The sequence below is a fragment of the Balaenoptera musculus genome, chromosome 19, assembly GCF_009873245.2.
Source record: "Balaenoptera musculus isolate JJ_BM4_2016_0621 chromosome 19, mBalMus1.pri.v3, whole genome shotgun sequence".
NCBI lineage: Eukaryota > Metazoa > Chordata > Mammalia > Artiodactyla > Balaenopteridae > Balaenoptera > Balaenoptera musculus.
In genome coordinates this window covers 53,257,512-53,281,356 of record NC_045803.1, presented here as the reverse complement: position 1 = coordinate 53,281,356, position 23,845 = coordinate 53,257,512, and the positions used below count along the sequence as shown (strand labels likewise).

The 23,845-nt window shown below is 41.0% G+C and overlaps 1 protein-coding gene and 1 long non-coding RNA gene across 7 annotated transcripts; one reads left to right on the top strand and one right to left on the bottom strand.

Moving 5' to 3' along the window:
* The first annotated feature begins 12 nt into the window (after nucleotides 1-12).
* On the top strand, nucleotides 13-10,392 carry LOC118885059. The gene is made up of 4 exons (XR_005017437.1): nucleotides 13-131; nucleotides 853-983; nucleotides 1,575-1,664; nucleotides 10,316-10,392. It is a non-coding gene; the product is annotated as an uncharacterized LOC118885059 (long non-coding RNA).
* CENPN (centromere protein N) lies at nucleotides 2,628-23,748 on the bottom strand. 6 transcript variants are annotated; one of them, XM_036833363.1, is made up of 11 exons: nucleotides 23,674-23,748; nucleotides 20,940-21,120; nucleotides 19,539-19,584; nucleotides 17,116-17,175; nucleotides 16,743-16,819; nucleotides 10,564-10,740; nucleotides 8,668-8,769; nucleotides 7,328-7,391; nucleotides 5,671-5,783; nucleotides 3,524-3,650; nucleotides 2,628-3,261 (listed from the first exon to the last, which is right to left on the bottom strand). In XM_036833363.1, exons 1-11 carry the CDS (start codon nucleotides 23,703-23,705, stop codon nucleotides 3,179-3,181), a joined length of 1,062 nt encoding a protein of 353 aa, XP_036689258.1. In that variant the 5' UTR covers nucleotides 23,706-23,748; the 3' UTR covers nucleotides 2,628-3,178. The 6 variants fall into 6 exon arrangements, with proteins under 6 accessions (XP_036689258.1, XP_036689260.1, XP_036689262.1 ...); XM_036833365.1 differs by having other exon boundaries at nucleotides 23,504-23,743; XM_036833367.1 differs by having other exon boundaries at nucleotides 20,940-21,081; nucleotides 23,504-23,743.
* Nucleotides 23,749-23,845: the final 97 nt, after the last annotated feature.

The window sequence follows — 23,845 nt, the reverse complement described above, 5'->3', positions numbered from 1 at the left end:
GGCTCATTAGCATCCGGCGGGGCCCGGGCGGCCGCGGCGTCGTGTGCGGGTGGCGGAGGGCGCGTCTGCCATGAGCCACTACCAGAAGAGGCGGGCGGGTTACAAAACTTCACAGGGGTTCCTGGGGACAGGTAGGACGTATTGGTCCCGCTGGTCCATTATTCGCCTTCCTAGAAATCTGACCTCGGGCCACAATTGGATAGAAGAAAAAGCAATGCGTTCAGAACTTTACTTCCCAAAGATTGGAAATAACCCAGGTGTTCAAGGAGGAGAGGCGAGAGTATGTGAATTACAACTATCTGTTTACCAGACACTGGGGAATGCACTTTTCATTCAGTATCTCATTTTGTCCTCAAAACAGACCTAGCAGGTACGTACTATAAGTTTTCCCCCATTTGCAGAGAAGTAAGTAACTAGCCCGAGGTCACATTATACAAACAAAAGGATTGTTATAATTGACAGAGTTAATCATTTTAGGGAGGGTAGATTTACTTGCCTGTATTTTAACTGCTGAAATTTGATTACTGTTTGGGGGACAGTGTAGCTCAGAGGAGGGTTCCAAAACCTAAGTTGGAAGAGGGACCACCAGATAGGCCATTTAAATGAGTGTAGGAGGCCAGGTGTAGTCAAAAGGGAGGGGTGAGGACTGCAGTGGAATGGGAGTTACATCCTTTGTTTAAAGGGGGCAGCGGCTACTACTCGTCTTTGGTATTGCCGGGTTTATTTTTCAAGATTTTTATGTGAAAACTCCCAGCTTTTATATATTAGCAGCTCTATTTGTTTTCTATTGCTGCAATAACAAATTACCACAAACCTGGTGGCCTGAAACAACACAGATTTGTTATCTTACAGTTCTGGAGGTCAGAAGTCTGAAATGAGTCTACTAGGTGAAGATCAAGGTGTCGGCATGGCTGCATTTCTTCAGGAGGCTCTGTGGAAGAATCTGTTTACTTGCCTTTTCCAGCTTCTCCAAGTCACTAATGGTGAGTTGAGGCTTCTTCACATCACTCTGATTTCTTCAGTAGTCAGGTCTCCCTCTGCTCTCTTCTATTCCTCTTCCACTTTTGAGGACCCTTGTGATTACACTGGGTCCATCCAGGAAATCCGGGATAACCTCCCCATCTGCAAAGTCCTTTTGTTTTGTAAAGTAACAGATTTACATATTCCAGGGATTAGGATGTGGACCTCTTTGAGAAGGGTACTATTCTGCTTCACAGTAACAAATTCTGTATTAAAAAGTACTGTGGGCCCCAAATCCCCCACATCTGTGTGAGAGATAGCATCCACGGGCTATTGTTTCTTCCAGCACAGTGTCCAAGAGGGCAGGCTCTGGAGGCCAACTGCCTGGGGTTAATGTGGGCTCAGTCACTTACTAGCTAGTACTAAGCTTTGGTATTCACGTCGATAGAGTGAGGCTAGTAATGCCACCTGCCTTATAGGATTATTATGAAAATAAGACAAAGCGTATAAAATACTTGGCACAGCGCCTGCCACATAGTAAGTGCTCAGTAAACATTAGCTCTTTTTCATTTTTGGAGACCCTACCTAACGTGCAGTAAATTCCTTTGGCCTAGAGATCCTTGGATCTGCATTTACTGCTCCATCTGATCCCACGACTGCGTCTGAATGGCGTATGTGGCTCTGGACCCTCAAGCACATACCAGGTAAGCATTCCCTGTATCTCATTTCCTGAAGCAGAAGCCTCTGTCTGGGAGGGCTGCAGGGTGCAGCCTCAAGTGATTCCACTGTAGGCTGGGTAATACTGGGTTGGCCAGAAAGTCCCTTTGGGTTTTTCTGTAACATCTTACAGAAAAACCCAAAGGGACTTTCTGGCCAACCCAATATGATTAGTGTCTTTCTTGTTCAGGCTCTCATTGTACATCCCTGCAAAGCACCAGAAAAGGCTGTGAGCCTGTGGGAAACCATCCCAGGAACCTGCAGGGCCTCTGTGCAGACCTAATGTGGGCATTCAGGCACTGAGTAGAAGTGCCTACCATGTGTGTGCACGTAGGAACAGATGCTCTAAACCATGACTGTGGTCTACAAAAAAAATTAGCGTTATTAAGCCCCTACAGACTCAGTGCCTCACTCTGAGATAACTGAAGTGTCTAAGCCATTTGCTAATTAAATCTAAACAAATATATTTCACATAAAATACCTATTGGTATTGGTATAGACAATACCAATACACTATATTGGTATAAAGCATTGTTTAGCCTCTTCTGATTGTGTTTATATCTGTATATTAAGCCTCTTTTTGATTTTCATCAGAAGTAACTGATATACCAGTTTTTAAATATCTCATTTAAATTGGTGTTTTTCTCCTCTGCTTTGGCCACTGGCTAACGCCATCCAAATTTTCCCTTTTATTCTAGCAGTTGAGGAGGCACTTGTATGTTCTTATGTGGTAATCTTATCTCTAGTTTTATTTTGTCCTCCTATTCTTTTTCTGTCCTTCATTTGCCCAGATTTCCTCACCTTTTGATTTTATCATAATTGTAACATATGTTGTTATAACCCCAAATCCTTTGTGGATCAAGATAGGGAGTAGATTTTAAAGTGTTATTGTAAAAGGACATGCGATTTAGTGATGATCACTGAAGGATTTTCACCAAAAGTGACCGATACACCCGTTTTTAAATATCTTTATTCACAAACCTGTATATTATCTGTCAGTTGGAATGCCATATGTATGATAAAATAGATGAGAAGTATCTAATTTACAATGAAATCATTATTTTATATAGCTGAATCAACTGATAGGCTACCTCCTGCAATAATAACTTAATGGGCCCAATTCTACCTTTTGAATGGACCAATTTTATGATTCTCCTGGAAAGTTTTGGGTTGGGTATAGTTTCTTGTTGCTTCTTTCTGTGATCCAAGGCTTAAGAGAAAATCCCTGGAAACCAGCAACTGGAACCAGACCTCTCCAGGATTGAGGAGAGATAGGAGTGAGAAAAAAAGACATCCTGTCACATCTTAAAGTCCCACAACTGCTATGCTTTGCAGGAGGAGGAAAGAATCAGTCCCAAGAATTATACTGAACATTTCTAAATCGTCAACATCAAGGATTAATCTCTAAAACAAGTTTGCAGATAGAAGCTATCCAGCTAGTCATTATAAAATGCATATGCAATACAGTAAAGGACGCTGTGCTTACAAAACCACATACATCTTATTTATCTCTAATTTTAAAATAATTCATTCCCTTATTGGGTATGCAAGTGAGCAATGGAGAAAGTGGTGCATCTGCAATACCTGAAATTAAAAAAAAAAAAAAAAAAAAGAAAAGAAAATGAAAATAATCACAGGGACAACGATTTGAGTCAGTTTAAAAATGACCAAGATTAGAGGGTGGATCATGGACCCCAATTAAGTGAAGCAGAATATGCAAAACAGGGCATGATGGGATAGCAGATGAGAGCCATGAGAAAGCTCAGGGGCAATTAGTCAGCAAAGAGAGCGTCGAATGTAGTATGTTGTTAATTCTTCTGGCTGATGAAGTATGCTGACTACTTACCGGCTGGTGCTAAGGATTTCAGTGCTTCCAGAAGATGGGGGCTAGAGAACTTAACCAGGCACCGGAGGGGTTCTTCTCTCTCAGCCAGGATGCCCCCATTTAGGTCACTTTTGAATTTCGTTTCAAGCTGTCAACAGATATATTTTTAAGTGACGATTAAATATATCAGTTGCAATGGCAAAATATAAAGAAATAGGATTATGTATTTCACTAATTCTTGTTATCAAGAAACACAGGGACTAATGGGGGTGGGAACCATTTAATTTGCTAATTGCAAACGTTGAGGGCAACCAGTATATCCAAAAATATCACATGCAAAAAGCCAAGCGTGCACAGTGCCTGACACACAGGAGACCTTGCATGTCAGTTCCGCCCTCAGATGCCCTTTACCTGAGCATTAGGTTTGCATTCTTAATGGAAAATGAGCACTGTTTTTTGTAATCTGTCATTTCAATGTAAAAATGTCATGTGTTTTGAGTCACTACCGCAGTTTAACTTCTTATTATAGAAGATTTAGAAAACATACAAAAGTGAGGAGCGCAGTGTAATGAGTCCCCACGTGCACATCACCCAGCTGAAACAATGACTGGTCTTGTTCCATCCATTACTCGACCTTCCGTTCCCTACTGCCCACCCCCACTGGATTATTTCGAAGCAAATCCAAGACACCATAGTGTCCCACCTGCAAATATTTCAATGTATCTAAAAGAGTCCTAAAAAGGACTCTTTTTCAAAACTTCACCCCCATCACATTACCACACCTAAAAAAATTAATAACAGTTCCTTCATATCATCAAATATATAAGTACTGCTACTTCAGTAGGTACTTGGCTCTTAGATTCTAACTTCTTTAACTTAAAATTTAGAGACAGAATGCTGAAATATTTAGAGGGTGAGTAATGTCTGCAACTAATTCAAATGGTTCAGAATAAAGAAAGAGAAAGAAAGAAAGCAGATGTGGCAAAATGTTAATGATTAGTAAATTTTGAAACAAAGGGGAAATGAATGCTCATTGTAATATTCTTGCATGTTTTCTGAAGGTTTGACATTTTTCAAAATAGAAAAGGTAGGGAAAAATTAGTGGCAGGTATGAATAAATGTGTGCCTTGACTTATAGAATAGACCCATTCTAAGATGTGTATAAAGAGAAGTTTTGTGGACTAAATCTTATGTATCCTACATCAGTGGTTCTCTGTGCAGAATCGGCTAGAGGGCTTGTGAAGACAGATGTCTGGGACCCACCTCCAGAGTCCGTGATCCAGTAGGACTAGAATGGGGCCAAGAACCTGCATTTCTTACCCATATTCCCAGCTGAGGCTGATTCTGCTGGTCCAGGGACCACATTTTGAGAATGACTGTCTTAAGAGTGTGAGCTGTTCAAAAGAAATGGGTTGAAACCTGCCATTCAGGGAGCATAACTTGAAAGGTGTCAGTCAACTTTTCCCACTAAAAACAAATCAAACCAAACAGGCACTGGGCCTGAGTGAGCAGATCAATGGTAGACTTAAAGTGTGGTCCGTAGCTGCAGAAGGTTCCTTCTAAGCAGAAAGAATTTTATTGGAAGGTTTGAGGGGAGGGGGTGTTAGCTTTATGAGCATGAGTATTAGACTAGGGTGATGGTGATATAAAGCCTTGAATTCTTCTAATGGTGGCCATGGGCTTGCCCCCCACCTGGCTTTCCTGGTGGGCAAGCTTCTGGAACGAGCCAGGTTTGCAGGCTGCTGGGTTTTCTCCACGTGATGCCAACTGGGCTTTGTAATGACTTATTTACTCACTCTTTTATTTAATAAGTATTTATGAGCACTGACCATGTGCAAGCATTGTTCTAGGTGTGGGTGGGCTAGAAAGGTATAACCTACCTTTTTTTTTTTTTTTCTCAAAAATACAGATCACAGCTGGTTATACATAACTGAATTAATATGAAAGGTGAAATGAAAAGGCAAATTCAACATTTCCAAAGGTCTCCTTTGCAACAGAGGAACTTACTAAATATGATAAAGAAGTCTATTTTAACTCATAAACTTATTATACAACATTAAAGTGACAAATGAATGAGAGACAGTTTCTTAGATCTGTTTTCCACTTACAGTTTTAGTTCTTTTTAAAAAATATTGATAACTTGTAGTTAGTTTATAGCAGTGTCCTACCTTATATTGTGCAAATTCTAGTCTTGGTTGTGGATAGTCTCCAAAAATTTCTTGAGTCACTCTCTGGACTCTCTCTTTTTCTATTTTGTTTTCATGAATGATCCTTGAATCCACTACAGATGGAAGATTTCAAGAGAAACAGCTGTTATATATTTAATATTATTATAATATTATATATTTTATATATGTTAATATATTTCATCCATAAAGTATCATCCTTTCATTCCTAACCTTTCAACTTGCTTGTATAACTTAAAAATAATGTTTACTGTTTCTTCTCGATTGTAATAATTTCTTATTGTTGAAAAGCTGGAAAGTATAGGCTGGTAAGAGAAAATAAAAATCACCCATAATTCCACCACACAGAGATAAGTACTGTTAACATTTTAATCTATTTGTCTAACCCTTTTTTCAGTGAATAAAAAGATATGTATTTTTTAAACTGGGATTATAAAATACACACAATTTTGTATCCTGCTTTCTTTACTTAACATAAAATCAATAGCAGTTCTTATGCCATTGGAAAGTCATAAATATGTTTAGTTCATAATGGCTGTACCATTTCATTTTATTGCCAAATCACTGCCAAGAGAGAGGAACATTTTCATTTTTATAAATCTATATTGTACCCCATCACTTTTCTGAACTTTCTGATCCACATTAGTAGTTTCATACTCTATTGTCTTGGGTTTTCTAGGAAAGGACTCATGTCACCTGTGAGTACCAACAGCGTAACAATTCTGATTACAGGCGCACCTCAGAGATAAGCGGGTGCAGTTATATACCACTGCAATAAAGTGAGTCACATGAAGTTTTTAGTTTCCCAGTGCATATAAAAGTTATGTTTATATTGTACTGCAGTCTATTAAATGTGCAACAGTATTATGTCTAAAAGGACAATGTACATACCTTATTTAAAAAGTACTTTATTGCTAAAAAATGCTAACCATCATCTGAGCCCTCAGGGAGTTGTAATCTTTTTGGAATAGTAACATCAAAGATCACTGATCACAGATCACCATAACAAATATAATAATAATGAAAAAGTTTGAAATATTGTGAGAATTACGAAAATGTGACACAGAGACATGAAATGAGCAAATGCTGTTGGAAAAATGGCGCCGAGAGATTTGCTCAACGCAGGGTTGCCACAAACCTTCAATTTGTAAATAACGCAATACCTGCGAGATGCAATAAAGTACTCAGGAAGCATTAAGAGCCTGGGCTCCAGGCTCAGATTCGGATTTCACTCCTGGCTTTGCCGATTCCTAGCTATGTGATTTTGCCTCACAAGTTACTAAACCTCTCTGAAACCCAGTTTCCTGATGAAAAGAGCTTGTTCATGGGACTGCTGTGAAGAAATAGGAAATGACTCATATAAACACCTTAGTATGGTGCCTGGCACAGAAGAAATGCTCAACAACTGTTAGTTAATTTTTGTTTTTGTTGTGATTATTATTAGATGCCAGTCTAGTAAATTCTAAAAGATATTATGGTAGCTTAGCTTCCCCACTTCAACAGAAATTTAATTTTCAATTTTCTGAAAACAGTAAATACTTTTGAATCACAATCCTGGTACATAAATGTTTTCCCGGGTGACAGAAATCTGAAAAGGAATGTCCTTCCAAATTTCAGTTTTATCTTAAAACACACATACTATTTATATCTAGCCCAAGGCTTCTTTCTTGTAGAGGTGTAGTAGAGTTGTGAGTTTCAAAGGTCTAGGAAAAAGAAAAAAGAAAAAAGTGAATGTTTTCCTAATTTTATCACCTTGAAGTATAGATATTAATTGGTTTTAATGTACAAAAGTATGGCAAATCTTATCTTTAGTTTTTCCCAACACAAAGATTTGAGGCCATTTGCATACTGAGTTGAGCATTTCTCCTAGAGCGATGTTGGCAGAGAATGCCAGCAACATGGCTGCTTTGTTTGAGGAGCTCTGTACCTTGTTAACGTGAAAAATGGATCTGGAAGAAGTATAGCTGGTGAATGCAAAAGCTAGAGGAATCAGAGGCAGCATTTACAATGTGATGTTTCAGCTTTATATCTATGTCTTTATAACTGTAAAAAATTTGCTGAGATTCCTTATCGAAAAGTAACTTTCCTATTGTAAGTCTGAACCTCTCAGACCCCTTCGCTTACTTTCCCCACTGAAGCCATTGTTTTTATAATTAAGTGTTTGACAATATGAATTTTCCTAGAAATGCAACTGTCATAGGAGAACCGTTGATAGCAATTTGGTAGGAGGATGGTAGGTAAGAGTGGGGGGCTGCTGTGGGAGAAAATCATTATCTAACTTCTTAATGTTAGATTTTTTCCTTAAAGAGTAGCTTGCAGAGAGCCATCACTTCTTTCTACTTAGAACAGATGAAAATACATAAGTATAACATACCTAAGGGCTCAAAGATATACACAGAGCCTTAACAATCCTATAGGAGTTTGAACATATGAGCACACAGATGCCATGCAGAGGAAAAAAAAAAAAAAAAATCCCTGAGCCTGGGAGCAAGGCCAGATCCGTTCTTATCATTAAAGGGGAACAATGCGTTCAAATAATTTTGACAAATAAATTGTGGGACTTAATAAACCAATGCCTTCTCCTTTACTTCCAACTCCTGTATCAGCTGCTTGACTGATGGGACAAAAAAATCTGCTTCTCTCTTGCAGAACAGAATAATATAATCAGCTTCAAAAGACAGTGTCGAGTTACTCTGAAGAGAAAATAAATTCTGATTGGAATAGATGATTTGGAAACGGGGACCTATAACATAGACCCCAATGACTAATGGGCAGTATAAAATACAACGCAACTATAAAAAGATGAGAGTGAGAAATTATATTGTTTCCTTTCATGTTAACTGAAAAGTTTCTGCACTTCAGGGATATCTGACGTGATCTCCTGTCACTGGAGGTAGACTTTCCCACCTGCTCAGCTTCTAAATTATGTGTGAAAGAGAAAATGGAGACTTAACTTTAAATAGTCACTGATGGGCTCACCTGATTATACTGTTTAAAAACAATAGCCTTAAGAGAGTCCAGATACCGGCTTCTGAGGTCCATTTTCACAATCTGATGGTGTTTGCTAGCAATTGTCAGTGCCTTGAAGGGAAAATTAGCAAGACTATTAGCATTACTGTGTCTATCTCTGTATTTACAATACTTGTTCAGGAAAAAATCCAGAACAATTAAATCTCATGGCCTGTTACTTAGCTTGAAAAACGAAAACAGGGTCTAATGGCATTAAGATTCTCACAAATGCAAGGTCTTTTGTAATACCATTTTTAGAAAAGTGATCCTGTTTATTTTTTTAATTTAAAAAAATATATTTTTTAAAATTCTTGGCTGCACCAAGCAGCATGTGGGATCTTAGTTCCCCAACCAGGGATCGAATCCGTGCCCCTTGCAGTGGAAGCACGGACTCTTAACCACTGGACCACCAGGGAAGTCCCAAAGCGATCCTGTTTAAAGTTAGGAATTATAATAAATGAAATTCAGAGTTAAGAATAAACAGTGAATACTCAAATGTTACCATTTTTGATTACTAGTCATTAATACTACGATACTGCCGTACAAAAATGCAAATATGTATGTACGCTCTAGGACAAATTTTGAAGAAAAAAGTGCAAATTAAATGCAACTTATAAAAGCTTCCCATCGTCTGGGGAAACAAGTTGGAAGACTGAAACAGAATTAGTAGCATAAGGTATTTACCTGGAACTAGAGGGTAGAAATAGGTTTGCCTTAAGATACACATTAGAAAAGAACATGAGCTTTTGGGGCGATGTTTAAACTAGGTGGGATATGGTGGACTCACCTGGCTGTCAGTGGATGGAAAACCACTGTTTATTGTGGAGGAGAGACTCCAGATGTAAAGGAGAGTTAAGTGTTAGAAAGAAACAGAAGTGAGCAGCAGTAGCAATCCTTCTGCCATTTCAGTAAACACCTAAGGAACTTAAATGACAAGTCCGCCTGCCTGGAGGACTTGGTGTTCTACTCGGCACTAGAGATGATGCAGCCAGGACGGCAGAGCTGCTTATCTACAATCAGCTCTGGAACCAACTGAAGCACCATTGTAGTTGTGCATGTTAAGACGGTCAAAGCAGCAGCAGTTGCCAGGCTAATTTAGGGAGGGCTTATTTGGGGGAAGATGCTAGGAAGCCTGTGATACCAAAGGCAGAGCCATAAACAGAAGCAGGCTCTGACCAGGGGACCATCTTCTGTTAAAGCACTCTTCTTGTGTACGCAATGTGGGGAAAATGGTTACAAATGAAAGTAATGTTCATTAATAGGCAAATGATGAGGTCATGAAAATGTAGTGAGGTACATTCATATGTAACCTCATTGAAATGTTCTGTTAAGTTAGAAAAAGCAAATTACAGACCCTATGTACCAGCGTGGTTTTTGTAATAAAACATCTTCTGAAAGGAAATAGCAGAACTGTTAAAAGCAGTTATTTTGGGTGAGTGGGATTGCGCAGAAGTGTATGGAGTCTTAAAAGACTGTTCAGAGACTTCTATGTTGGTTGGATTTTTACCTTGATTGTGTATTACTTCTCAATTACAAGACAGTAATGAAGAGTTCTAAACCAATGCTTATGCTGTGCTCCCACTTGTAGAATAATAACATTTTCTGCTTCTTATTTTAGGAGATCAAGAATTACAGGTGGTATTTTTTTATTTGGCTGCGCCGTGCAGCATACTGGATCTTAGTTCCCTGACCACGGACTGAACCTGTGCCCCATGCAGTGGAAGCGCGGAGTCTTAACCACTGGACCGCCAGGGAAGTCCCCCTACAGGTCGCATTTTATATCAAATGATATTGAGCAGTTTAAACCTACATGGACCTGAGATAAGGATAATACAGAGTTATAGCTTATAGTAATTGGTTCCATACCTGACCCAGAAGGGGTAGATTGCTTTTCAGTTGGGAGGAAGAAGTGAAGGCATATGGAGTTTGGGAATAATACACCACGTAAGCAGGTTTGTACTGGTTTGGCTTTCTATACTGTGTTCCCCAGGCAATTCGAATCCATACTGCATTCTCCTCAGCGTCTCTGAAGCTGACTGTCACCTTATTTAAAAAAAAAAAAGATGTAAGTTTCCTAATTAAAATCTCATGTGGCACCAACAACAGGTGCTTTTTAGGGGTGAAGGATGTTACTATAATCTTGCACACCGGCTGAGATCTGCAGGATCTTAGTTCCCCAGCCAGGGATTGAAGCCATGCCCCCTGCAGTGGAAGCATGGCGTCTTAACCACTGGACCACCAGGGAAGTCCCTCTCCTACTTTTCATTACAGTGTTTTGGGAAATCTTTGGGAAAATATTTTGTGGTCGTTTTGTAAAGATACATTCATGCCTTGCAAAGTCTTTTGGAAGGAAAAAAATTTTAAATCCTACAAGCAGGATATGACATCAGAAATTTTCAATAATTTCTTGGGCTTTGTTCTGAAAAACTATAAGTTTATGAAGCAAGGCAGCCTCACAAATGAGATATCTTATAAGGAAGCATTTTTAGCATTGAACACAGACCTAGCGTGCACTGTAAAGTTTAATAGTAAGATTTCTATGTAGCAGTGGGCTTAAAAAAATACTAATCCTAATGCTTTTATGCATTTAGCTCAGGTGCTAAAAATTACCCCAAAGCAGTTACATAGCGAGACTATAAGAAATTCTACACGGTTTCCATTTCATGGATAAAATATAGACCTTTCTAAACTTTTAAATATGATTGCCAGTTTCTATGGAATTTAATAGCTCACTCCTAGATTATTAGCCCCCCTTGCAGCTCAGACCCTGGAGATACTTGAGACAGGCGCACTTGGCTTGCCCACATCCTTGTTTTTTTTTTTTTTTTTCCTGGCTGTGCTGCGCAGCTTGTGGGATCTTAGTTCCCTGACCAGGGATTGAACCCGGGCCCTCGGCAGTGAGAGTGTGGAATTCTAACCACTGGACCACCAGGGAATCCCCTGCTCACATCTCTTTATTTCCTCCGTCTTGTATCTTATTCCTGGTGATCACATGGCTGCTGACATTAGCAAAGAAGGCAGTTACAGTTGTCCCTAAGGATTCTGGATGATTGGTTCCAGGACCCCTCTCAGATACCAGGATACCAAAATCCAAGGATGCTCAGGTCTCTTATATAAAATGGTGTAGTAATTGCAAATAACCTATGAGATCCTCCCACATACTTTAAGTCATTTCCAGGTTACTTATAATACCTAATAGAAAGTAAATGCCATGTAAATAATCATAAATACAACATGAATGCTATGTAAACAGTTGCTGACCCAAAGCAAATTCAAGTTTTGCTTTTTGGAACTTTCTAGAATTTTTTTTCCTGAATATTTTCAATTTGTGGTTGGTTGAATCCATGGGTGCGGAACCCATGTATATGGAGGGCCGACTGTATTCTGACTCTGCCCACTCTTTATCTGGTTGCTTCCCCGAATTTCCTCAGTGTATCAGACAAGGAACCCAGGACAAGGGGCATGGAGGGTACAGAGCAGTCTGGCCTTCCCCTGGGTGAGCAGCACAGCCCTCGGCCCCAACAGGCATGCAGTGGACCTCTGCCAGCTCGAATGGAAGAGGACAGGCTCTTATTCTGAATAGCCTCTTTGCATCACATTACAAAAGAAAAGTGTGTAAAGTCAACATTGAGTGTAGTATACGGAGGGCACATTTTCACTAGGAGAAAATTGGTAGCATTCAACGGAGTCAGGTAGTCGCTAGTCTAGAATGAGGATAACTTAAGTGAGGGCTCATGAAGGGACTTAAAGAGGTCTGTGACCTCCTGAATTGGATGCACCATTGGATGGACATGTCTAAAGGTATGCTTTTCTAGAGAGGTGCTATGCCACTTATCAAAATTTTCATAAGGGTCTATAGTCCAAACAAAGGTTAAAAATCAGTAGGCTAAGAGGAAAGGGCGTCCACAGAGTCAGTGTAATCCTGGCCCAGCTGGCCAATGCTCCATCTCACATTCTTACAGTAAAGAAGATACTCAGATACCTGTAGAGGCAGGACCCAAATATAGACATTTATTATTTTCCCAAGAAACTACCTCAATGGAGATCATCCTGCAATACCTGGGATAAAGCGTTTCACAGAGGAGAGCTCAGATTAATATTGCTCAAGCTTAAACGAGTGCAGCCAAGGGACTTCCCTGGCGGTCCAGTGGTTAAGACTCCGTGCTTCCAATGTGGGGGGCGCGGGTTTGATCCCTGGTCAGGGAACTAAGATCCCACATGCCATGTGGCACAGCCAAAAAATTAAAAAAAAAAAAATTTAAGATGACATAAACGAGTGTGGCCAAGGGTCCTAAGTGGTTTGGCGAAACTGGAACTGTTCTCTTGGCCAGGGTATCCTCCACTAGCCATCAACTGTCAGTAAGTGGCCAAGGCCCACAAGCTACCGCACATACGTATGTTTGGCGTGAGAATCAAATGAAGCTTACGATACAAAGAATCACCACATATTTAACACATTAACATACTTAAACACAGACCATCATTATTATACTACATGATACAGGCATAGAAAGGGACAGAAAATGTGCTACCTTACAAGTGAAACAGTTTTTAGTTTGTCTCTTCTTTGTAAGTTTTTCCAAGAACTTTGTATTTTGAAGAGTTTTACCTGGTAAGATGTGCAGTTAATCTTCCCTCTCTCTCTCTCTCACACACACACACACAGACACAGACACACACTCACTCACTCACTCTCCACCCATCACTCCCCAGTTAGGGTCCCTGTGTCCTCTCATATCAGCTTCTTTCCCCCATTGGTTCAGGGCAGGAGTTCTTTACCTGAAGCCCATGGTTAGAATTCAGGGCATCTGTGGACTTGGTGGGGGAAAAATTTCATCTTTATTTGTACTAATTTCTAACTGAAATTTAGCATCTCCTTCAATTGGAAAGTAGGCATCAAAACAGTGGAATTTTAGGACCTGTTACTTTGTTGTCCATAGAAATCCTAAATACTCTTATCATAACTGTTGCACATGCCTCAAAAATATCATTTACACCTATTAGTACTTTGAAACTAGTTGCTTTTAGACCCATCATGGGATTATTTATTGTGTTAATAAAGAAGCACATGCATTACTTATCACAATTTGGCATTTTAATACCTTAATAACTGTATTTTTAATATCATTTGTTTCCCCTGTGAGTCTATGGATTTTATTTTATAGCATTTAAATACACTTTTCTGAGAAGTGGTCCATAAGCTTCACTAGTAGCCAAAGGGTCCTTGGCACAAAAAGGTTAAGGTGCCTGTCCTAGAGCAGCAGGTGAGTCACTCTTCACTCCTGGGCACGAGGAGATGCTTTTTGTCATGACGTCACCATCATCAGCCTTTGGGAAAGTGGGGTTATCCAGCCACTAGTTAAGTTATGTGGAGGAAGGTGGAGATAAGCCGGGAGTCCTCAGTCAGTTGAGGAAGGGGGTGAGGACATGTGGGCCACCTCGGAGTAGAGGGACGGGGAGACAGAGAAGACACACGGCCTTTACCTGTTCATCCTCCTCATCTAAAACCTGCCGCATACACAGCATGTCACTCTCTAGCTGGCCTTTCAGGCAGGACAGATATGATCAGTAAAAAAGCTCCTTTGTCCTCCCAGCCTCCACCGCTAGTGTGCCTGAAATTCATTCAGGAGGCAAAAGCTTTTGATAGTGATAAGAAAAGAGAAATCTAACAACTGAAATACGTGGGCATCAAAGTGGGAGGAAATGTGAGTATTTCAGACTCTTTTCTCCTTGCGTGGTGAGGGCAGTGGCCTGGGGTTAAGAGAACAGAAGTTCCTGGTGCTTAAAAGGGGGACAGGAAAGACCATCAGGTGAGGAGAAGGTGCTGGGAGGGAAGATGCAGAGAAACTCTGAACTGGACCCGAGAGAGAGAGAGACACTCTCTAGGTTTCTTGTTTTGGGTGAAGTAGGGTGGGAGTGTTTGCTGCGAGTGTTTCTCAAGATGAGTTAGCCAGTCATGTTCACCTTCATAAGAAGGCTGCTTCCAGAAGGGTCCAAACCACATATCCACAACACTTTTGGAGGGCTGGCCAGGGGTTATGTGGTAATGAGGCTCTTTGTTTTTAAAAAAAAAAAAAAAAAAGCAGGTGCATGTGCCACAGCCACAGTCCAGACAGGACTCTCCTGTAACGTCTGCAAAGTTCATAATTTCATGGTAAGAAGAGTTTTCAAATAATATAATCCAAAATAAGAACTTAGGAGCGAGGTAGAAAAAAGTGCTTGCTTATTCACAAAATTTAAAAAAAAAGGAGACATACCTTCTCTTGGTTCACAATTTTCTTTGAATTAATTTATAAATTAAATGCAGGGAATTCCCTGGTGGTCCAGTGGTTAGGACTCTGCGCTCTCACTGCTGAGGTCCTGGGTTCAATCGCTGGTCAGGGAGCTAAGATTCTGTAAGCCGTGTGGCACAGTCAAAAAATAAATAAATGCACCCCTACTCAAAAGGCTGAAGATTTTGTTTTGTTCTGTAAACCTGAGAAAATGTTTCTAAGATTCATCTGAAGAAACAGGACATTTTTGACAAAGAAGAGTAATTGGGGGTAGGGGCCGGGTTGACTTGTCTTAAGGGTTATTGAAGTGTTTTAAAAAATACAGCGATTAAAGGAATGGGGAGTTTGCTCCAGGCAAGTGGCCCTCCTGATACCAAATCCAGAAGCAGGCAGAGCAGCCTACATGGTAACTGGCAGGACCACTCTGAGTGGTCTCCCTGCAGGTGCAGAGCTGGCCCTGGAGGAATAGACCAGAGTAGGTGCTCCCTGCAGGCAGCTGCTCTCACTCAGGCTAAGGCCCTGCTCCTGCTGGAGGAAAGTGAAGGGGGCGGTGAGGAGGGACCAATGGGATTGCTTCCACGTGTGTGACACATCAGGAGCAAGAAGAAATATTTCCCTCCAAGAGTCTTGTGGCAGAAAGAAAAGAGCTTGAGGATGAGCCTGGGGAAAGGATGTACTTTTACTGAGACCTGAGCACATTTATAAGCAGTAGAGTAGGAATCAGAAGAGGCAAGAGATTAAGGATGCAAGAGAACAGAGGAAAATAAAGCAGGTATGTTGGATGAAGACATAGGAGATGGATTCACAGCACACACAGAGGGTCATTATAAGAAAGGAGATGAGGGAATATGTTGGGTGACAGGTGGGTAAGTAGAAAGCAGGACCAGTTAGAGACAGGATGAGGTAAGGGGATGGAGAGACAGGTCAAGGAGTTTATCAGAGAAGAGGGAACACCACTATGCCAGAGAGGACGGCCAGAGCATGGTGAATGGGACAGAGTTTTTGGCTTTTCTTTATATGCAAGGAGGACTAAGGCAGAGTAAGGTGGAAAGGGAATGAAGTAGGGGAGGCTGTTAAAAAGTGATCACCTCAGGACCGACTGTATACCAGAGGGAACTTGGCTCAATATTCTGTAATAACCTAAATGGGAAAAGAATTTGAAAGAGAATGGATACTTGTATGGGTATAACTGAATCACTTTCCTGTATGCCTGCAACACATCCTTGTTAATCAACTATACTCCAATATAAAATAAAAATTAAAAAAAAAAAAAAAGCAATCACCTCAACCTAGGATAAGATGTTGAGGTGGTACTGTGGAAACAGACTGGGAGCTGAGGACTCTTCGGTGCTCTCGAGCTACCCTAATGTTGTGGCCACGAGGCACCTAGGGCCATTTAACTAAAATTCATTACAGTTAAACACGACGAACATTTTAGTTTCTCAGTCACACCAGCCACACTTCAAGTGCTCAGTAGCCACACGTGCCTGCTAGCTGGGTCCTGGACGGTGCTGATCTAGAACATTTCCATCGCTGAACACTTCCATCCAGTCCTACTGGGCAGTACTGCTCTTGAGAAAGCAGCAATACCCCTGAACTGAGAGGTAAGGGGAGAGGAAAATTTTGTTTGTCTTTGATACAGAATAGAACAGTATGGAATATTACTAACTGAAATTCTTACAAATTGAAAAAAAATAATGTAGTAGCAAATTTCAAGTGCACAGACGCCATGAAATTGAATTTTATGGAAATTCAGATAAATTTTATTCTTACATTTTTTAATGCTCTCTTAAGAATTTTCTTGAATGAACTTTTGAATTGCTCCATATCAAAAAGGTCAATGTCTTCACCTGTCAAAATGAAAAGAAAAATAAAAATCAAGGGAGCTACAGTGTCTTCAATACATTTACAAAGATCCTGAAGATAAGCATTTGGTGTAACCTCAAGGAGCAGTAATGATCAAATCACACAAACGCTGCTGGTACCCCTGACAGAGCATCACCAGATATATTTCTCATTTTTCTATACATGAGTAATAATCACCGCATTTGGAAAGAAAAGAGACTTAAGAGGAACAAACTGCTACTCATTTTTAAATTGCCAAAACATCAAATACAAGTGTTCAGTTAAAAATGGAAAACATTACCTGGTCCTTTACTCATCTGAAAAACATCCCAAACTTTCTGATGCCGATGAAATTGAGTATCTGAGACAGGGAGGAAGAGCTTATTACTATTATATCAAGAGAACTTTCAAGTAACTATCATATCAGAGAACTTTCAACTTATAAATACATATTTTTAATAATGTGAAAGTGGAGAAAAATAACAGTAATTTACGAATTAAGTTATACAGATCTTTATTTAAAATACAGATTTTAAATGGATTAAATTTACTCCAGACAAATAAAACAAGTCATAAAGAATTAGTATAGTAGAGATTTAGCATTAATTCTTAGACCATTTATTCTGTCCACACAGGTCTACTCCACAGACTGCTGCATCTATGCAGCAAGCCAGGGATGACGTGCTCCCAGAACTGGTGTTTCTATTGGCTTTCCTTAGTCTGGAGCACTCTTCTCCTAGCTCGCTGCACATCTCATTCTGGTCTCTACTAAAATGCCACGGTGCAGAACGGCCTGCCCTGAACACCCTACCAAAATCGACCCCCCATCCCGCCCTGCTTTAGTTTCCTTCATAGTACTTACCACTACCTGACATTACAGCATACATTTAGATGTTCATTTGTACACTGCTTGTACCTGTGGGATATTGGACTTAGTCTTGTTCACTGCTGTAGTTCCAGTGTCTAGCCACTGGCTGGCATTAAACATATATATTTGATGAATGAATGAATGAATGTATGATATAGAAGACACCCTCCAGGAGTTACAAACTTAAGAGTATCTTGGAGTAAAAATGGGCCTAGGAAGTTACTGAGTTCAGTCCCAACATATTATCATCCTGGCTTTACTCTGTCCCTGTGCTGACCTCGGTCTGCATCCCTGTGTCTTTGGACCTAGGACCAAGGTGCTCTGCACCCCATAAGAGGAGCTGTTGGCCCCAATACTCAATGGCACCAACCTGCTGTGCCTTTGTCTTACTACTTTTCTTTTTTTCTTTTTTTCTTAGTATTTATTTTAGAAGTCTAGCAATAGTTTTCCTTAAGTTATCAGCACATTTCTTTGTGTTCTTTGAATTCAATCTGTGTATTTAAGTTCAGATGGTAATTTGAGCTTGCTAATAAAATCTCTCAGTAATGGGAATGATGGAGTATACAACAAGTTTAGTGTTTCTTATGAAAACCATGGTTAACTGAAGGACATAGGCCTAGTAGAACATGGTCAGCAAAAGAATCAAAGTCTGGTCAGCCAACCCTCCCCTAGGCCTGCAAGCTGCTAGTCAGCTTTAAACTTTTCCAAACCTACACAAAAGAGGCTACTGCCCTTGGCTGAGGGGGGCATCCTGACCACTTCCTTGGTTTTTGGCTGCCCAGATTTGTACTTCTACTCATTTCTGAACAAAATGTCTTGAATATAGTATAAACAAAGTATTCATTCTGCTTTACCATTTTCACTAACCTTAGCGTCACTATATACCCCAAATAACTTAAGAATGTCTTATTACTTTTCTTGTCCTGTGTCTTTTTTTTTTCTTTTTCTGGTGCCTTGGCGTCCTTGTCTCCCCATCCCACCCCATTTATGGCGATGGCCTGACAATTCTTGATTATCCAGTTCTGTCCAAAACAGGTGTAATCAGGTATAATGTGATGCCTGCCCTGAAAGATAGCATCCAAAGGGTTTTGTTTCTTTCTGGTATTTTCTTCCTTGGTTCTATGTTTCAGAGTTCAGATGGCCTGCTAAATGATCTTTGAATAAGGTTGTTATCGTAATAATGGAGATTAAAAACTTTTTGTTGTTAATGATTCTTTTAAACCCCGTGTAGAAGTTCACGATAAATGGCAAGGACTTAAATACAAATGCAGACATTTCCTCAAATAGAACACGTGCTAGACTAATCCATGATATTTGTGACAAGCTTGGTCCACCTCTAGTGTCTCCTATCTTAGCCGGGGGCCCACTTTCCTTCTAGTTGCACATGCAGACCCCAGAGCCATGTGTGCCTCTCCCACTTAGTGCCCCCATGACCACACTACGTGCAAGTGCGGTCAGTGTTAATCCTTACACTCCTTACAAGCTGCACTGTAATTAGAACACATTCGCAGACATCTATTTTCAAATTCTGTTAATAATAATACAAAGCCTAACAAACACTAACTATGTGCTTATTGTATGCCAGTTACTGTGCTAAGGGCTTTTCAAGTCTTATCTTATTTAACCCTCATAACAATCCTGTGAAGTAGAAGCTGTTATTGTCCATTTTAGTTAGGAAAAGTCTGAGGCTTAAAAAAAGGTCGTGAGACTTGGCAAAGGACACAAGACTGGTAAGTGACAGAGATGAAATATGAAACCAGGTCAACTTGACTCTAGAATCCGAGCCGTTACATACAAAACTGCCTCTCTGATGAAACTGGACTGGTTAAGCATAAATACAAATCACCAAAACTTACAAATGATGTCTAAAAGGGCTGCATCCTTGAGACTTGCACGATTCTCCTGAAAGAGAATATACCATTTTTAGTAATCGTGGTGATAGGTGTGGTTCTACCCCATCTACAGCACATTTTAGGATTGCTTAGAGCAGATGAGGGCCCTCTCAGTACTTTACTGACAACCTGTCTCCCATCTCTGCTCTCCTGTTAAGTAACACATACACCTTCTGATTCGTGTCTCATTACAGGTTCTCACAACTGTTCTCCCCCGATCTAATCCTCATTTATCACTTTTAACTTTTTTTTTTTTTAATCTGTGGTATCCGTCTAGATTTCCTCTATCCCAGGTTTTCTCAGCCAGGTGCTAGTGACATTTTGAGTCAGATAAAGCTGTGTTGTAGAAGCTGTCCTAGGATGTAAAGGAGCATTCCTGGCCTCTACCCACTGGAAGCCAGCAGCACCCCAATCCCACAGTTTTGACACCCAAAAACGTCTCTAGACATTGTGTCCTCTGGGAGACAAAATCATCCCAGCTGAGAACCACTGCTCTATACACACACATTTATATGTTTACATATTATATAGTTTCTTTCAGTGTTATACAGAAAGATCTAGTTTATTCTTTTTAATGGTTAAAGAATATTTTATGTGGACGTATCATTATTTATCTAATCTCCTAAGTATAGTTGTTTCCAATTTTTTGTGTGTAAACAATGCTCGTTAACATCTTTATATATAGATATTTACATATCTATAACTAGGTATATAAATGTTTATCAATTATGATATTACATATACCTCCTTATTTTTTATTATGTTTTCCATATATGTAAATTTCGAAGTGGAATTGCTGGGTCATAAAGTATATTTATTTAAAAATGAATGAACAGTCTATTTATCGCTTGTAAAAATAAAATACAGTGTGTGTGAAAAAAAAAAAAGTATGAGGAGGGGCTTCCCTGGGGGCGCAGTGGTTAAGAATCCACCCGCCAATGCAGGGGACACGGGTTCGAGCCCTGGTCTGGGAAGATCCCACATGCCGCGGAGCAACTAAGCCCGTGCGCCACAACTACTGAGCCTGCGCTCTAGAGCCTGCGAGCCACAACTACGGAGCCCGCGCGCCTAGAGCCCGTGCTCTGCAACAAGAGAAGCCACCACACTGAGAAGCCTGTGCATTGCAACGAAGAGTAGCCCTCGCTCGCCGCAACTAGAGAAAGCCTGCATGCAGCAACGAAGACCCAACGCAGCCATAAATAAATTAAAAAAAAAAAATTAGTTCCTTTTCCACTATAGTGGTACATAGCCCTCCTAACTTCACAGCCTAGCAGCTACCTTACATCTCTTTTGGACTAAGGAAAGGAAAGAAAAAAACCAAAGGGTAGCATCATGTTGAAGGTTAATCATTTTGAACACTGTTACCTCACAAAGCAGAACCAAGTCCTGAACAAGAGATTCCTTTCTTTGCCGGAAGTTTACAGTCTGCAGTTGATTTTCAGACAAAAAATTCCAGGTTTTTAGTATTGTCATCATTTCAGTCATTGGGATTTTCAAGATGGTCCTCCTGAAAAACTCGGAAACAGTTTCATCCATCTCTTTGGCACTTTCGTAAAGACAAAACCAAAAACAGCACGATAAAGTATTAACCAAACACAAAAGTGTAACTTAGTGAATTTTCAGCATATTTTTAGCCAGAATTTTGATTTGTAGGCCAAACACCCAAATGTTTACCATTTTTCAGGCGCTCTGCGAACAGTGTTTCAACAGAAGGATTAAATTATTTTCTCCTTAAGTGTACATTTAAATATGTTTTGGAGTTTTTAAAAATTAGTGCTCTCCCTCCTTTCCTGGCTAGAGTGTTTAGATCTTTTGATGGCAATGACATGTGAATCATTCACTCGTTTACTGATTCATGTATCAAATTACTGAGCACCCGTGTGTGCCAGGCACTTTTCTAGGCACTGGGGATAGATACAGCTTTAACCAAAAAGACAAAAATCCCTGCCAACATGGAGTGTCCTTTCTAGTTGGGAGAGACAGGCAACAGGAAAATCACCCAAAATGTTAAAAGTGGTAAGTGCTGAGGAGAAAACAGAGCAGTGTTAGGAAGCAGTGAAAGTGGAGCAGGCTGGCAATGGGTGGTGGGGATGGAGAGCAGGCCTCAGAGAGAAGGTGACATTTGAGCCAATCCTTGGCGGAGGGAGAGTGAGCCATGGGGCTAGCTGGTGGAGGAGCTTTCCAGGCAGATGGAACAGCAAGTGCAAAAGCCTCGGGGCCTTCAAGGGACAGGGAGAAGGAGGCTTCCAGAGAGGTCAGAGTGGTGAGTGAAAAGGCACAAAGGAGGAGGTGAGGTCAGAGATCATGAAGGGCTGTGTTTATGACTAGAGGCAGAAGTCAGTCAATCTCACCTGCTTCCACCACAACTATGGGATTTCCAAGGACAAATAGAGGAGATTCCCCTAAAAGAATCCTGGCTGTGACGTATTTCTACCATTTAAGTGTTGAACACGGCATATAATTTATTACCATCACCCACTTCTGAAAATATATGGGTAGTTGAATATATTGGGTTGGCCAAAAAGTTCGTGCGGATTCTTCTGTAACATCTTATGGCAAAACCCGCATGAACTTTTTGGCCAAGCCAATACTTTGAAAAGATACTAAAAACAATAGTTAAAAATAAAGAGGAATGATTAGGAGTTGTTTAGAGAGAAAAATAACTGAATTAAGAATGTGGGAGCAGCATCAGGATCCTGAAAATTGAGCCTGACTCATTTCCTTGTCCAGATGCAGGACCCACCTGCCTTAATGTCAGGACTAAAATCCTCACCATGGTCCACAAGGCCCTGCATTGTTTGGTTCCTGCCTCCCTGTCATCTACCACTCTCTCCTTGGCTTTCTGAGCTCCAGCTACACTGCCCTTCTAGTTTCTCTATTACAAGAGGATCCCTTCAGCTAAGGGCCATTGCATCTGCGGTGACCCCTGCTTAGAAGGTTCTTCTGCACATATTCACACGGCTCTTGTAATTCAGGTCTCAGCCGTGCTTCTTCACAGAGAGACTTACCCTGACCACCCAATCTAGTTATTTCCCCACCTTGTCTTTACAGAACTATCTGAAATTATCTTGCTTATTGATTACTTTATTGCATTAAATATTTGATTCAGCTTCACTAGGGCAGGAACTATGTTTGTCTTATTCATAGCTGCATTCCTAGAATCTAGAACAGTGTCAGCCCAAGAACTGTCTAGTGGAAATACTTGTGGAATGAAGTCTTAGAGACTCTCCTGAAGCAGCCGTGCCCGAGGAGGTAAACAACCTGGGAAGGATTAGGGTCCAACAGTCGGTGACAATATCAAGCCAACGTCTCCCATCAAAAACACTGGAGGTGGGGGGGTGGTGGTTGTTAAAATGCAGATTCGTGGGCTCCAACGATTTAAACTGGGGGGGTGTGGGGGACCGAGAAGGGCTTGAGATTTTTGCATTTTAAGACTAAGAGTCTTAATTCCGGCTAAACTTTGGGAATGCCATTCTAAAGAATTCTGGTAGAAAGAGTCCACGCAATCTCATCAATAAAGTTGGAAAACCCTCGAAAAAACTCTTCTGATTCCCTGTGATTAGCTAATTTCTTTTTACATCTGAGCGCTTAGCACAGTGCTTGGCTTGGTGCTCGAGATAGAACAGCTGAATGAACGCATGACAAAAAAGGTCCCTTTTAAGTAACTTTCCTGGAAATCTACACAGCCTAAGAGCTGCCACAAGGAGCAGAAGGAGTAATGCGAGAGGCTGCAAAGACTAAAAAGGACGGACGCCAAGGTTAACCAAAAACCAGGACACCCAACTCTGGGGAAAGCAGCAACCCAGGGCTGGGATAAGTTTAGCCGGTGACAGCTCCGCGCGGCTCCAGCGTGACGCAGGCCCTACGTGAGGCCCCGCCCCACCACGGGCGGATGTGACGTCACGCTCCAGCGTCACCGCCCTCCTCACCTCAGCCTCAACTGTAGTCCCCAGCCTCCGGCCCGAGACCAAGCACCAATCCCGCACCTTGGGACTTGCGGCAGTCGCGAAAGAGTCGCCTCAGAGGCGTGGGACGTGGCTTCTTCAAGGCTCCCGCCACGCTCGGGGGCCCGATGCCATGCCGCCAGGGGTCCTCTTACCGTCCCACATCGCCGGCCAGCTCTCTCCTCATCAGCTGTTCCCGCCTGCTGCACCTTCAAAGCCACCAATTGCAGTTCCTGCTGCCCTAGAGCCCCGCCCACCGGAGCTCAAACTTTGGACTGTACCCTCGGCACAGGGGAGCGTGTGGGGAGAGCGACGGAAGTGAAACTC

Coding starts and splice junctions, on each gene's coding strand:
- CENPN (XM_036833363.1), bottom strand. CDS start 23,705: ATGAGGAGAGAGCTGGCCGGCGATGTGGGACG. Junction 21,121..23,673: donor CTGGCCGGCGATGTGGGACG/GTAAGAGGACCC, acceptor TCTTTACGAAAG/TGCCAAAGAGATGGATGAAA. Junction 3,262..3,523: donor GAAATCCTTAGCACCAGCCG/GTAAGTAGTCAG, acceptor TTTTAATTTCAG/GTATTGCAGATGCACCACTT.